The sequence below is a fragment of the Choloepus didactylus genome, chromosome 1 (assembly GCF_015220235.1).
Source record: "Choloepus didactylus isolate mChoDid1 chromosome 1, mChoDid1.pri, whole genome shotgun sequence".
NCBI lineage: Eukaryota > Metazoa > Chordata > Mammalia > Pilosa > Megalonychidae > Choloepus > Choloepus didactylus.
Genome location: NC_051307.1, coordinates 183,942,994 through 183,957,589, shown reverse-complemented (window position 1 = coordinate 183,957,589; position 14,596 = coordinate 183,942,994). Strand labels below are relative to the sequence as shown.

Sequence of the window (14,596 nt, the reverse complement as noted above, 5' to 3'; positions counted from 1 at the left end):
CCTATCCCTGGGTGGGAATAGGGAATGGGAAGTTAAGGCTCAAAATGTACAGGGTTGCTGTTTGCAAAGGTGGAAGTGTTTTGGTAATAGATAGTGATGATGGTAGCACAACATTGTGAATATAATTAACTACACTGAAATATACATCTGAATGTAGTTACAAGGGGAAATGTTAGGTTGTATCTATAATAAAAGAATAAAAATTAAAAAAAATCCATGGAACTGTGCTGCACAAACAGCAAACCTTAAGTTAAACCATGGACTAGAGTTAATAGTACAAGTATAAAAATGTGCTTTCATCAGTTGTAACAGATGGTCCACACCAATGCAAGGTGTTACTGTTTAGGGTGGTATATGGGAATCCTGTATTTTATGCATGATTGTTCTGTAAACCCACAACTTCTCTAAAAAAGAAAAAAAAAAAACAAAAAAACACACCAAAAACTTATTTAGCATCTCCCTGCAGTAGCCGGGAGCTAAGGCCTGCTCCCCAGACCTCCGGGTCTTTCAAGGTGAGTACATGGGACGGTCCTTTGAGGCTGGGGAGTGGTGACTTTTGACTGGGGACATGATGCTTCCTAAAGAAGGACTACTCTGAGCTGGGCATGGGAAACCTAATAAGGCTTTGACAATGAGGAATGAGAAAGAAAGGATTTCTAGGCAGATAGAATATGAGAGAAAGTCTGTAGTTGCTTAAGTAGGAAGTGTATTCACCAGGAGGTGCAAGATATACAAGCTGCTTTTGTGACAAGTACACATAATTCTGATGATTGGATCCTGCATTGTCTAAGTATTCATTGCCAGACATTTTCTCTCTCTGCTTTTCCTTTTTAAATTGTTCATTTTATTGTGGTAACATATATAATATAAAATTTACCATTTTGACCAGTTTTAAATGTACAATTCAGTGGTATTAATTATATTCAGAATGCTGTGCTTTCTTTACTACCATCCATTACCAAAATGTTTTCATCACCCCAGTTAGAAACTCTGAACCCATTAAGCAGTAACTCCCAATTCCGCCTCCCCTGAGCCTTTAGTAATCCCTAATCTACTTTCCTCTCTATGAATTTGTTCCAAATATCTCATATAAGTGAAATCCAGGCATTTTCTTTTTAATTTTAAGTTTTGGTGATGGTCATGGGAAAAGAAGAATTTGTTCCTGTGAGAAAGAGGACTGTTTTAATCGCAACTGTATTGGGAAAACTCAAGAGGACTCTTGAGGGGAAATTGGCAAACGCTGTCGCAAAACCCAGAACTCCTTGTAACTTTAATTTCCATGAACTTAATGGAAGTGTTAGACCTGTGGACCCAATATGAGACAACAAATAACACAGTGAGCCCTTGTCTCCTCTAAAACTCCTTTATAACTTGCCTGACTTTATTGGTTTTTTATGATGAGATGGTACCAGGAATGAAAAAAAAAGGTGGGGTGGTTTGGGCTTGGTTGGAGTTGGATGTTATCATAGGCATTTATAAAAAGTTAGTGTACTTTTGGGGCCCTCTGACAGGAAGCAATGTAACCCTGCAATTCGTGTCACACCAACATTAAGTTTTGGGAACCATTTTATTATTTGACTAGCTCTTTTGGATAAAAGTATTGGCTGACCTTTCAGGTAACACATATATCTTTTTTTTTGTGAAGTAAGTTTTAAAAGTATTTCTAAAGTATGTAATGTGTATCCTTATATTTCATGGATATCAGAATTCTGTATTGGATCACGGTCAAAGAGAAGTGGGTGGAGGGGAGACTGGGTCCTGAGGGGTCGGGCTATGTTATACACAGTAGTTGTGTCACATGAGCACTGTTCTCTACATCCCCAAGTGTCAGCCGACCGGACCAGAATAGTCACCTGACCCAAGGCCAGCCAATCATTTTCACTTTCTCTCAAATCTGAGCTAGGAGAAGAAAGCCAGACCTATAAGATTGGAAAGACTTGGGTCCAGTGGCCCTGCTGGAATTTGTACAAGCAGAGGAAGTTCAATCGAGCAAGAAGAGAAAGAGATGAAAAACAGAGGTCATAGAGACTGAGAGAGATGGAGAGAGACAAGAGACCCCCAAGTCTCTGAAGGACAGAGAGGGTAACGCTTTCTAGTAGCTTCCAGGCACCTCTTTCTTGTATCCATGCAGCAGTATACCTGCTGTATTCATGCACCAAATCCCCTTCTTCTTACACTGGTGTGGGCGGGTTTCTATTCTGTGCATTAAATCCTCTCTCTGACCATGGTCAACTAGGCCCTGGGAGCTATACCAAAGGAATGTGAAACCTTCTCTCCTGATTACTGGGATTCCTTGTCTTGATATGGTAAAGTGCCTCCTTCTTCACTTGTAGATTTTAAAGGCTCACTTCCTGCCATTGAGATGTTTTTGGTACCTTTTTCCATTCTAAGAGATACATCTCTTAGTGGCACTCAGATCTACCTGTCTTACATGCCTGAGAACAGCCAGTTCTCGGCCCTCGAGATGTCTGGGTGCCCTCCTTCATATATTCATTCATTTGTTCATTCACTCATTCTTTCAAATAATATTTTTTGCCCATGGTTTGCTAGGCTTTTTCCTAGGTGCTGGGGAAATAATAGTGAACGAAAGAGGCAAGGTCCTTGTCCACGTGGAGCTCAGAACTTGATATGGGTGAGAGAGATTAACTAACCCGTAACATAATAAATTACTTAATTACAGCCGCAGTGGGTCCTATGGATGAAGAGACTATGCCCTTGTTGGGGGTGGCTTAAAGCTACTTGGTGAAAGCAACCTGTGAGTTGAGCTGTGAAGAAACAGTAGGAATTAACCAAGAGAGAGGCAGTGCATGGGTTGGAACCCATTCAGGTAAGGCCTTGGTTTTCCTGAGATGCATAGATTAAGTTAGAGGCTTTAGGAAACTTGGACCTACTCTGTGCCCAGAGATGTCTAATGTGCAGTTGAATGTCTGACCCAAGCTGAAAGAGTAGAAGAATAGTGCTAGAGATGACCAGTGGTTAAGGCTGAAGTTCTAAGTTTCCAGGCTAAAGGGGGAAGATATCCTTTATTCTTTGGGTAGCGGTAGTAACAGTCAACTAGGGGCAATTGAAGGGAGTCCTTGGCTTTGCTGGAGAACCATGCCAGCTTGTTAAAACTTCCAGAAACTTGGAACTCTGTCCTTTTTTCTTCCCTTCCTCCCCCTTTATCCCCCCTTCTTTCCTTCTTCTTCCATCCTTTCTTGCCCTCTTCATCTGTGCTGCATCCTCCCCCTTCCTTTCACTTGTTCTCCTTCTCGTCTCCCTCATCCCTTCCCCTCTCCTCCATTCATTCACTCAACACATATGTATCAGGTATCTCCTGTGAATAATGTCTCTAAAGAATAAATCCCCTGGGCCCTGCCCTTCAGTAGCTCACAGTATGACAGTGGATTAATGGGTTGATTCCGTCAGCAGTATCCATTGATAAATATGAATGGAACTAATTATCATATGGTAAATTCCTTTTGTGTACTTATTTATATGAATAGTGATCATGGACTACACTCTTACATTTACTTTCTTACAAAGTAGATGCCCAGAGTCATGAGGAAGCCTGGGGAACGAGTGGGAATTTCCAGTCTAGTTCATTTCCATTGTGGGGAAGCAATTTCAAATGCCAGTGTGTGCAAAGGGTCATTAGCCCTTTTGCAAAGCACTGTGAATTATATGTCATATTCCATCTCGTATCTGAGCACCTTGCGGATTACATTTTAAGCAGTTTATTTGCTGGAATTGTGTTCGCTCATCTGTAAAATGATGACTGCTGTGTCATTTACCCAGTGGGAATAAAATAAATATTAATTACTTGTGGCTTATTCCTAACATAATTTTCCCTTTTAGATTAATGAAGCAGATTCGTAATAAATGCATTTATCTTTCCAGAGTTTCATTTGCCGGGGCTCAAATGCTGTAAAAGGTTAGCCTGGAGGTGTGAAGTTTTTGCCACATTTTTATTTTCTTTCAAGCACTCTTTGGAGATGCATTTCTTCCCTCAAAACAATTGACACAAGTGAAATGAATTTTCACCAGAAAAGTGAACTACATTGTCATGCTATTTTCTGCTGCTTTAGTGGATATTAGAACTAAAAACAATATGTTTTGTGTAGCAGGCATTTATGGGTAGAGCTAAAGGCCCAGTTAGCTAAGTATATGCTAACTGAAGTTAGAATATAGATGTCTATGGTAATGTTTTCTTCAGGAATTTTTAGCAACAGTCTACTCTCCCTACAAAATAAAAGAATTGCCCTAGAATAGAAACTAAATATCTAGAAATTTAGAGGTTCTTTGAGATAGGCTGAGCACATATGTGGTGGAATATGAATGAATAAAGATGAACAAATCTCGAGAAAAATGTTTAAAATCATTATTGTTCTGCGAGAGAAAAAACTGATGTACCAGCTAGTATTTGCCAGCATATGGCAGTAAATGAACAAGAAGAATGTGAAGTGTATTAATAAAGTGGCATTTTAGATGTTTTTTTTTTTTTTTAAACATGGTATGTGTTTAACACTCAGTTTCTGATTAGCGAACTTCTCAAAGAAACTTAAACACTAGAGTGAAACTTTCATGCCATTTGCAGAATATCTCCTTACCCTTTATTATTCGGTTTTTGTTTATAAATCATGGTTGTTTTTTTTTCCTGGTGACTTTAACCAGCAGGTGTTTGCAGTCTGATGGTGTTCTCATTCCATTTGTAATGAAGTAACCAGTGGATAAGCTAGCTAGCACCTAAGCATCTACTTGCTTTTAGTTGGAAGGCCATACTAGATGAGCATCCGAAAGTGTGAATAGTGTGTGAGCTTTTGTGCTGCAATCATGACTCATTTGTTGAGCAGTGTTGTTCCCCTTGTTTCTGACAGTGTGGACGGGGCAGAGAAGTTTGGATCCAGAACACTGGGCTTCAGTCCTGACATCTCCACTTGCATGGATTACGATTTGACAAGTGGTTTAACCTTCCAGCCACATGCTTGTGTAAAATGAGGATAAATAATAACCAGTGCTGCCCTGTGGCCATGCGAGAGCTGGAGAGATGAGAGTCTGTGAGTGTGGAAGCACTTTTGTGAACTACAAAGATGCGAAATGGCTCTGCTTCTGTTATTCATGTAGGTGACTCTTACAGCCATGGCTTTCACACTGGAGGTGAATGAAGGGAGTGAGAAGAGAAGGGAACATCTGAGGAAAGCAAAAGCTGCTCTCTGCTTTTCCTTAAACTCAAGTGCTATGCTGGAATCAGACCCAGCGCTTTTGGCGGGCTTGGGGAAGGTGGGGAAATGCCCTTCCCTTTACCCAGTAGGTTCTGGGGACATAACTGGGCAGCTGGACCTCACGGTCCAGGTAGAGCCATTCTCTGGTCTGGCCCTACAAGGGTTTGGGGACCTTAGGACCTGTTCCTGTTGTTCCTGGGATCTTTGAGGAGAGAACTCGGGCTTCTTTGAAAGCTTTCTGGATCCATCTGGTTCTCCCAAGAGTCCTTCACCTCCCCTTTCTCAGGACTTTAGCTTTCCCTTCCGTTCCTGGGTGCCATCTTGCCTACATTCCCTACATTTGTGCCCACGCCCTCTTATCAGCACTGCTTCTTCCAGCCTTAGGAAGGAAAATACTCTGGCTCACTTTTGCTTTGTCGTCTACATTTTTTTTTTTTCTGGACATGGAACCTTCTTAACCTTTCTTTACCTCCACATTATACAGGGCATATTCAGTGAATTAAAGCAAATACTTTTTTTTCCCCTGATAAATTGGTTAAGAAAAAAAGATGATATTGGAAAGAGATGAGGAGGACATCTCACACACTGCTGAGGGCATCCAAATGGGTACAGTTTTGTTTTTTGATAGTGCGTGATCACTGGCAGTATTTGTTAAAAAGCTTAAAATGTTAAATACCTTTTAAACCAGAAGTTCCTCTTCTAAGAGTTTATTCTGAGAAAATCATTAAAAATTGATGCTAAGATTTAGCTACAGAGAAGTATGTGGGACTATAATTTGTCATAGAGAAAAAAGGCAGAAATTATTGAAATGTCCAGCAATAAGGAATTGGGCCATAAATTATGGCACATTTATGCGATGAAATGATCTGCATTATTTTAAATAGTACTGTAGAAATTTATTGACATAGTATATAGAATGAAAAAGATTACGAACAGTGTTATGGTGTTCATCTATTTTCACAAAAAGGAAAAGAAAATGTGTGTATATTTGTGTGTGTGTGTGTGTGTGTGTGCATGCATATATATATACACACACGCCAAGATTTTAATGTACATTTATCTCCGGCTTTTGGGATATTATGGGTATTTTTTCTATATGATTGTGTTTTCTGTAATAAGTAAATCTTACTTTTGCATTTAAAAAGATATTTTTAATTAAAACAAAGCAGAAAGTAGCCTGCTGTAGAATGGAACTGCTGCAAGCCCCGGTACTGGGTGTTGGGCCCGGGAGGTCTGCCTGTGTCCAGAGAGAGTGAGTGTCCCTTGGTCCGAGTTCAAGACCCTGCTTAGGTCAATCCTTTGCTCACGAGAGGGTGTGGGAGGCAGAGGGTGTAGGTAAATGAGAATGAATGGTAAGGCATTTATTATCCACTTACCTACTATTTTTCGTTACCTTATAATCAAAATCCTTCTGTTGACCTGTGGTTTTTCCTTGGAAGCAACAGAAGAGTTTATTCCTTTTGTGCCTTGCACCCTTACTATTAGCAACATGTTAGCATTCAGTACTGACACATGGAATTAAAAGTGGTAATTTTCAACCTTTCTGCAGACATCTTCTGTTACATAATTCTAAAAATGCATTCTCTACCTCTGTGTTTCTTCAGCAAAAGTTATATAAGAAGAAGTGATAGTGAAATTGCATTGAAAGAGCTTTTGTTCTAAACCCAAGTCTACTTTGCATGGAATTAAAAGCTTTTATACAATGTAGCCATTAAAATTAGATCAATGTTTATTGATATGGAAAGATATTTATGATGTGTTTTCCCTGTTTTTAAAAACCTTGTGATTATGGAAAAAGAGAGAGATTATATTGAAGATAGAGAAGGTAATATTGAATCTCTGTGTCCCCATCACCAGCTTCAGCCTCCCCACTGCCAATATTGTTTTGTCCATACTCCCCTAACCTCTACTGGATTATTTTGAAGCAAATAAAATAATATACTCTATGCATGTATAAATAGAAGATTTAGAATAATAAATGCCAGAATGTTAACAGTGTTTATTTCTAGGAAGGAGGGTTATAGGTATTTTTACTTCCTTTATAACTCTTTTACTGTCTAATTTTGTTGGGGTGGTGATTGATGGAGTGAGCCAGCCTTTTGTAATAATGATTACAAAAAAACAAAAACCCAGTTTGTTTCTAGATAGTGAGAAAGGGTAGGATGAGTAACAGTGAAAAGGAAGAAACATTGCAGTAGTTTTCGGAGGTAAGCGATAGTGTTTTGATACCAGAATATGTGAGAAGATAAGAGAAAGTATGCAGGATCGTATCTCCTAGTAAAAAGGACACTGACCTGGGGCAGGAGGAGCTGCATGCCAGCCCTGCTTTGCCAGTACAAGTGAAGCCATATGACCTTGGCAAGGTCACCTACTCTCTCTGACCTGATGTTTCCCGCCTGCAAAGCGAAGAAGGACATGATGGAGTCTTAAGGGACTTCGTGCTGTAAGAGAATGTTCATTTCTTTAACATCTCAGTGTGGGTTTACTTTTTAGGAGTTTAAAAAGATAGTTTGCATTTTGTATTTGTGCAGCATGGTGTTATTATTGGGGTGGCAAGGAAATGATTGTAGAAAAGCCTAAGGTGACAAAATGACTGAAAGGAATCTGTTTTTAAGAAATGGAGCAGGCTCATCCCCATATCTTCAGAATGTGGTTTTTGAGTTTGTGTGTGGGGATAGGTGTTGTAATTTGGAATTTTTCCTTTGCCTTTTGAACTAAACAACATGGGCTTGTGTGTAAAAATGTAAAACAAAGTGTAAAAATGTTGAACTTCAAAGCCTTTTCAATAGAAGTTTTACAGTTGTTTGTATGTAACTAGAACTAAAAACAAAAATAATGATAACAAAAAACAGAATGTTACAATACTAAGAGTGGATACTAATGTAAACTGTGGACTATAGTTAATAGTGTAATTATAATACTGTTCATCAATTGTAACAAAGCTAATGCAAAACATTAATAGGAAAAACTGTGTGTTTGGGGGGGTGGTATGTGGGAACTTTTTGCATGATTTTTCTGTAAACTGCAATTGCTCTAATAAGAAGAAGAAGAAGAAGAAGAAGAAAAAAAAATAGCCTCTCTTGCCCCCCATGGGTGGCAGTGGACAGAGGAATTTGGGGTCATGGCTTAAGTCATTTGGTAATGTTTACCCTCTGTAATGACACCTTGATGTTCAAAGGCAAAGTGGGTATGTATCCAGAAAGAAGGTCAAAAATCTAGAAATGATGAATGCTTCTCTCATCAATTTTGTGCAAGGAAGAGAAGATTCTTCTATCAAAAAGATTAATGGAAGGTGTTCCACAACCTCTCAGCTGGCCAGATAGATCTGCTTATAGAGGTAGTCTTCAACTTGTAAGTGAAAATGGGAGGCCAGGCTAATATGCCTTTGAATGGAAAATAGGCTTTTATTCCCTAAGCGTAAAAAAAAATGACCTGTGTCTCCCTTCCCCCAATCAGAGATCCTGGGCAGCTGGGGCCTCTGGGCAGAGCACTGGCAAGGTGGAATCTGCCACAAGAAGCACCTGAGGAACCTGTGTGCCAGGATGCTGTGCCGACCAGGGCAAGCAGCTGAACCTTTGCTTAGCAATGGAGGAGTGGCTGAGCTAGTCTTTGCTGACACGACCTTTCAGGACTGGGCCTTTTAGGCTTATAAACCTAAACCAAAGGTTGCAACTCAGAAAAGTCAAAGACAGTCAAGACGAACTAGGCCTCCTCCCCTTGCTACCCACTTAGATTCTTTGTTTAGCCAGGGCTAAGCTTGTTGAGTTGGACGTCATTGGGTTTTGTTTTTTTTTTTTTGCATCTGGGGTTCAGGCTCCATTGACCATCTTCTTTCTCTTTTAGCTGCCATTGATCCTATTAGCATTAACTCTTGTGATTTAATTTTGTAATGTGTCTGCCATTGTTGGTGCCCTGGAAAACAGGCTATAGATTTTTTTTTCCTCCCGGTGAAGTTTGCTTATCTGTGAAGCTGAAGTTCAAGTTGATCTAAATTTGGTCTATTTCACATCCTCAGTGTTGACATTCTCAGGGGGTGGGTCTCTGTGATTTAATTTGGGGCACCATTTTTGCACCTGTGTTACAGGATGGTGATGCTCCTGTTGTGGAAGCTGAATGCCAGAAAGAAATGAAATTTGTGCCTTTTTTGTTTCTAAACATGTAGATGATTAATGTTGATGTGCCTCAGATCAAGTGTTTAGGGCTCTGATTGGAAACGTGTAATTAAAGTAAGTGATTCGACATTTTTTAAAAAGGCTGGTGGCAGTAGATGCCCTCGTAGATGGTTGTGCTTTGCTCTTTTGTTGATAAGCCTTTAGGAACCTCGAAGGGGAGAAGGAGCTGCTTTAAGAATTTGCTCTTGGTATTTCTGATGCACACAGCTTTTAGCAACACATTCATCATCTCATATGTGCCCTCAATGAAAATTAGAGAGGGATGGTAATAACTAAAACTCATTCTTCCAAAGTCTTATGAAGACTCTATCAGTACCTCCTAGTCTTAGCAAATGTTAGAGCAGTAATTACTGTGATATAAGGCTCTGAGACTAGGAATCCTGCATTTATTTCAGAACTCACACAATTTCATTTGGAGCCTGATTAAGTTAATATAAAGTGCAGGTCAGTATTGATTGCATCATTAAAGACTTGAGTTATGTTTTGTATCACATATCGGAAAAAGAAGGGGAGAAAGTGAATCTTCATGAGGTGTCTGCTATGCACCAAGCACTGTACTAGGCTCTTGTCATATTTTAATGCTCGATTCACACAGAAAGATGCTGAACTCCATGAAGTACCTGGTTATTGACAGCTCTCTAGCACAGTTTTCCTCAAGGGAGCACTACAGGCATTTTGAGCAGGAAAGTTCTTTGTTGTATGGGACTGTACCCTAACTTGCAAGGCATTTAGCATCCCTGGTCCCTACCCACTAAATGCCAGTATCTCTCCCCAGTCCTCATGGTGGCCAAATCTGTCCCATCTTCCTTTCCACATGCCTCCTCTAAAAGGCAGTTCTGTCTCTGGTATTGGCAGTAGGCTCACAATAAATACCATTGAATACTTTACAAAGAGCAGATGCGTGGATTCGATCTCTGGGCATGTACCTCTTGTAATAGAGCAGATGATTCTGTAAGCCAATTTGGTGTTTTTATTACATAAGATATACATAACATTTTATGCTTTGAAATAACAAGTATTTATCTTATACTATGTAATTGGAGTACAGCTAATTCTTTTTGTGGAATTGAAAATGATATATTCCATACAGTTAATGGATTTTACTCACCTTTTCTCTTAAGTGTTATGGCATCATCCATAATAGTCAACAACATAATGTATTATATTTTTCATCATTATATTTTCTTCTTCCCTTTTAGCACATCATTTTTCTAAGATAAGGTTTTATGACAGGAGTTCATGGAAATGCTGACTGCCACAAATAGCTTGAAATCCACTTTTCCCTAACTGTTAGCAGCTCTACATTTAGTTGACTGGTAAAGAATATACAGACATTTTTATTCCAGGTTAACCATTTGGTGGTTATTTCTTGGCAAACCTAAACTGATAATGGAGGTATATCTTCAGCTATATTATACTGATCAAATAATAATCTATGTGGTCAGAATGACTTCTGCAGACTTTGTGTCATAAATGAGTTCTGATGTATTTCGGAGGGGGAAGAATGAGACTGGGAACTAATTCTTTCATTCAACAAATATTTACTGTATTTTGGATACATCAGTGAACAGTAAAGACCCCTGCTTCTGTGGGGCTTATACACTGGGGTAGATGAACACCCCAAGTAAATTACAAGTTCAATTGGAAGGTGGTAAGTGTTATGGAGGAGGAACATAAGGTCGCTGAAGATGCAATTTTAAATTAGGTGGTTTGGGATGTTTTCTTGAGAAGGTAACTTTTAAGCAAAGACCTTAAGGGAAAATGAATATTTATTGAGCCCCTGTTGTTCATAGGCACTGTTTTAGGGGCTGTGATGGCTAGGTGTAACTTCTGTAAACTGTGAAAAAACAGTCTGAATGGCCAAATAATGGGTGTACATATTAAGACGAACTTCTCCAAACCACATCTGTGCACTATGTTTATTAACATTGATTTTTTTTTTTCAAAAAATATTTTTGAAGTAATAGTACCAGTTTGGGTAAGTAGGATTGCAATGGTTGAACTTTTAATTTTATTTTCTTTAAAGCAGATGACTACATAGAATGATAGAAAATAGTAGGCATTTGTTTTCAAAAAGAAATAGAAAAATAAGGCCAAACATGGAATGAGTTTTGTATTCAAGTCCAGGAATGTGGTCATTAGAGAACTGATGCTTCTCCTTGGCTGATGACATCGTTATGACATCATCATGGTAACCAGGATTCTCTGGGGGTGACAGTGGCAGAGCAGGAGATGTCGCTTCAAATTAAGGATGACTTTTGTGGGGCAAGCTTAAAAAATTGTGCATCAGAGTATAGAGAAATAGATTTTGACCCTGCCTCTGATGCTGATAAGCTCTGTGACCTTAGGTGGGTAGCTTTAGCACTTCCACTTCTCAAAAAAACTCTTTATTACCTTGACATGGTGCTAAACACTGTATGCACACTATCCTGTTTCATAAGAAGTAAAGCACGAGAAAGATGAACTTCACAAGACAGCCATTAAAGTGTTTATTGAGCTCCCAGTTCTTTCTCCTTGATTTGTAAATTCAGAGATGCAATTAGACTATTGCTTCTCTGTTGCTTATGAACTGAAGCCAAACCACAAAATATAGTTATCTTGTTTTGTCAGAGCTTAAGCCATGGAGTAGAGCTGGGTCTAAAAATTCTTGATTTTCCTGTCCTTCCTTAGCTCTTATATAGTGTTAAGAAAGTCAGATCCTACTTAAAATTGTTTATGTGTATGTTGGGGGGGGGGGGCTGTGAGGGGGGTGAGGAGGTTTGGCACTAGCTTCACTGTGATCTCTCTGGTACAGATACTAGCTCCAGATTTTGCTTCCATTTCTTGAACTTTGAGTGGGATTGCCAAGGAATTAAAGATTGGAGTTGGAGGGAAAGCAAGGACCTAACCTTGCTCTGGGACAAGGCCGATGGTGCCCCTGCCGTCTCAGCTAACCTTTCATAGTAAGAGAACTCTAAAGATGGTCACAAAGACTTCTACTTTTAAAGAATTTTTTTTATCAACCTTCCTTCAGAATCTCTGTAAAATGATACCTCCATCCAGATGATCCTGATTTTCCCTTTCAGCTCTAAAGTTCTAAAATTCTCTTTTGACTGGAGCCACAGATGTGTGCCTCTGGCGGTAAGTGGTTTGAAAAGATTTACCTAGACAGATTTCACCCAGGACTGCATCTCCTCAGGGGACTAATGTGCATTGAACATCCTCTGAGCTGATTCTCCCTTCACTTGTAGTCTGGGTGATGATGGTTTCTCTCATCACTTTCATCTAACTGTCATCCAGTTCCATGCTTTAAGTGCTGGGTCCCAAGCCTGGTGGAAGGGCTTCCGACTCTCACCTCATTGCTGTCTTCCCCCATTTTGTAGATGATGAACCAGGTGGAAGGGCAGCAGAAGAATCTTGTGCACGCCATCGAGTCCCTTCCAGGTTCTGGTCCCCTCACTGCCTTGGACCAGGATCTGCTGCTCCTAAAAGCTACCTCGGCTGCTACCCTCAGCTGCCTCGGGGAGTGCCTCAACTTGCTACAGCAGACTGTGCACCAGGTGGGCCAGCCCAGCCACAAGCCAGGGGCCTCAGGTAAGACCCCCAGTGGGCTCTTCTGTGTTTGGAATGAGTCCCATCAGGTCTCTGTGTATGTTTCCCTTTGCCTTCCTCCTTTAAATCCATCCATCCTCCTTCCCTCCACACTTTAGGGTATGTTTTTCTTTTGCAAATTAGAAATTTAACATCCTATTACAAGTTTAACTAGCATGTTTGACAAGAATGCTATGGAGCTCCTTTCAGACTTGCTGACATCACCTTGTATACCTCATTCCGTTTGTTTCTTTTTTGGCTCAGCATTCTGCTTTTAAGAGCCATTTCTATGCAGCACCTTGGCCCATTATCTCTAACTGTGCATAGGCTGCAGAAGACTGCAGCCACCATGCTTTCTTCCAACCACTTCCCGATGACGGGCACATGCGTGGCCGATGGCGCTCTGCTCCACTAACCTGGCTGCAGTGAACATCCTTGTGTGTGTTCTCTCATGGACTTCTCTGGAATACATACCAGAAGCATTTCTAGTTCTTTTTCAATAAGCTAGAGATAATAATATGCTCCCTTAAGAAGTCTCAATTCTTATGGAGGAAGATTTAATCAATAAGCAGATATAAAGACATTAGTGAAGATTAAATCCAGCAACAAAGGTGAACATGACTTGAGATTGGTCATGTCGTATATAATTATAAAGTATTATCATTAACAATAACAGAAGCCTCACTGAGCTTTGTTGCACAGAATTCATTTAATTACTGAGGAAATGAGGCAACTTAGGTGGCAAAAAGCAAAGCTAGGTGATTAGTGATAGTCTTTATATGTCATGCTTTCCTCAAGTACTCTTTGCCCCTCCAAATCACTGGAGATTAAAAGTGATGGTTGGGTTTTCAGAGTAGATTGTGTGGATAACTTTGGTTTCTTTCTATAATACCCACCATCAGTTACTGAACTCTCATCCTACCAGGGTGTTTTCCATTCTCTTCACAAAGTGGATAGCATTGCGCCCATGCATTGGATGCAGTGCTGGGGCTGAGGGTGGTAAAATGACTTGTGTAGGGCCACCGAGCAAAGAGGGGGAGCAGAGGCGAGAGGTGCGCTCATCTTCCTTTGCTTGGGAGCCTTTGTTCAATCCAGAAAAACCACCTGGTAGGCTTTGGGTCCCGCAATCTGGGGCTGGAGACCCTGCTACCATCACAATTCTCTCATGGCAGGCGAATATATTTTTTTCAGGTGTATATTTTTAAATTTTATTTAGAAATGATTTCTGACTTCCAGAAAAATTGCAAGAATGGTATGAAAAATTTTTATGTTATCTGTCCCCAGATTCCCCACATGCTGACATTTTTTCACATTTGCTTCATCATTTTCTCTCTGTTTCTATAACAGAATTATGATTTTCTAACCATGTACGAGTAAGATGCAGATGTGATGCCCCTTCATCCTTAAATATTTCAGTGTGTGTTTCCTTTAACAAAATGACAGTACAATGATCAAAATCAGCAAATTAACGTGATTATAATGCTGTTCCTAAGCTACAGACTTTGTTAAATTTCACCAGTTGATCCATTAACGTCCTACATAATAAAAGATAAAAGAAAAAAACTTTCTGGTGCAGGATCCAATCCAGGAGAGGATCCACGAGTATTGAGGCACAGAATGGAGATACCCAAGCCTGTATTTTCACCTTTCCTT

At 39.9% G+C, this 14,596-nt stretch overlaps 1 protein-coding gene across 3 annotated transcripts in view; it reads left to right on the top strand.

Moving 5' to 3' along the window:
* Nucleotides 1-14,596, top strand: part of OSBPL10 (oxysterol binding protein like 10) — a 343,529-nt gene that overhangs the window by 222,405 nt on the left and 106,528 nt on the right. For all 3 annotated transcript variants that reach the window (XM_037846487.1, XM_037846479.1, XM_037846492.1), the window contains exon 5: nt 12,736-12,946. In XM_037846487.1, the coding sequence (XP_037702415.1) occupies nt 12,736-12,946 (211 nt within the window). The remainder of the gene's footprint in view (nt 1-12,735; nt 12,947-14,596) is intronic.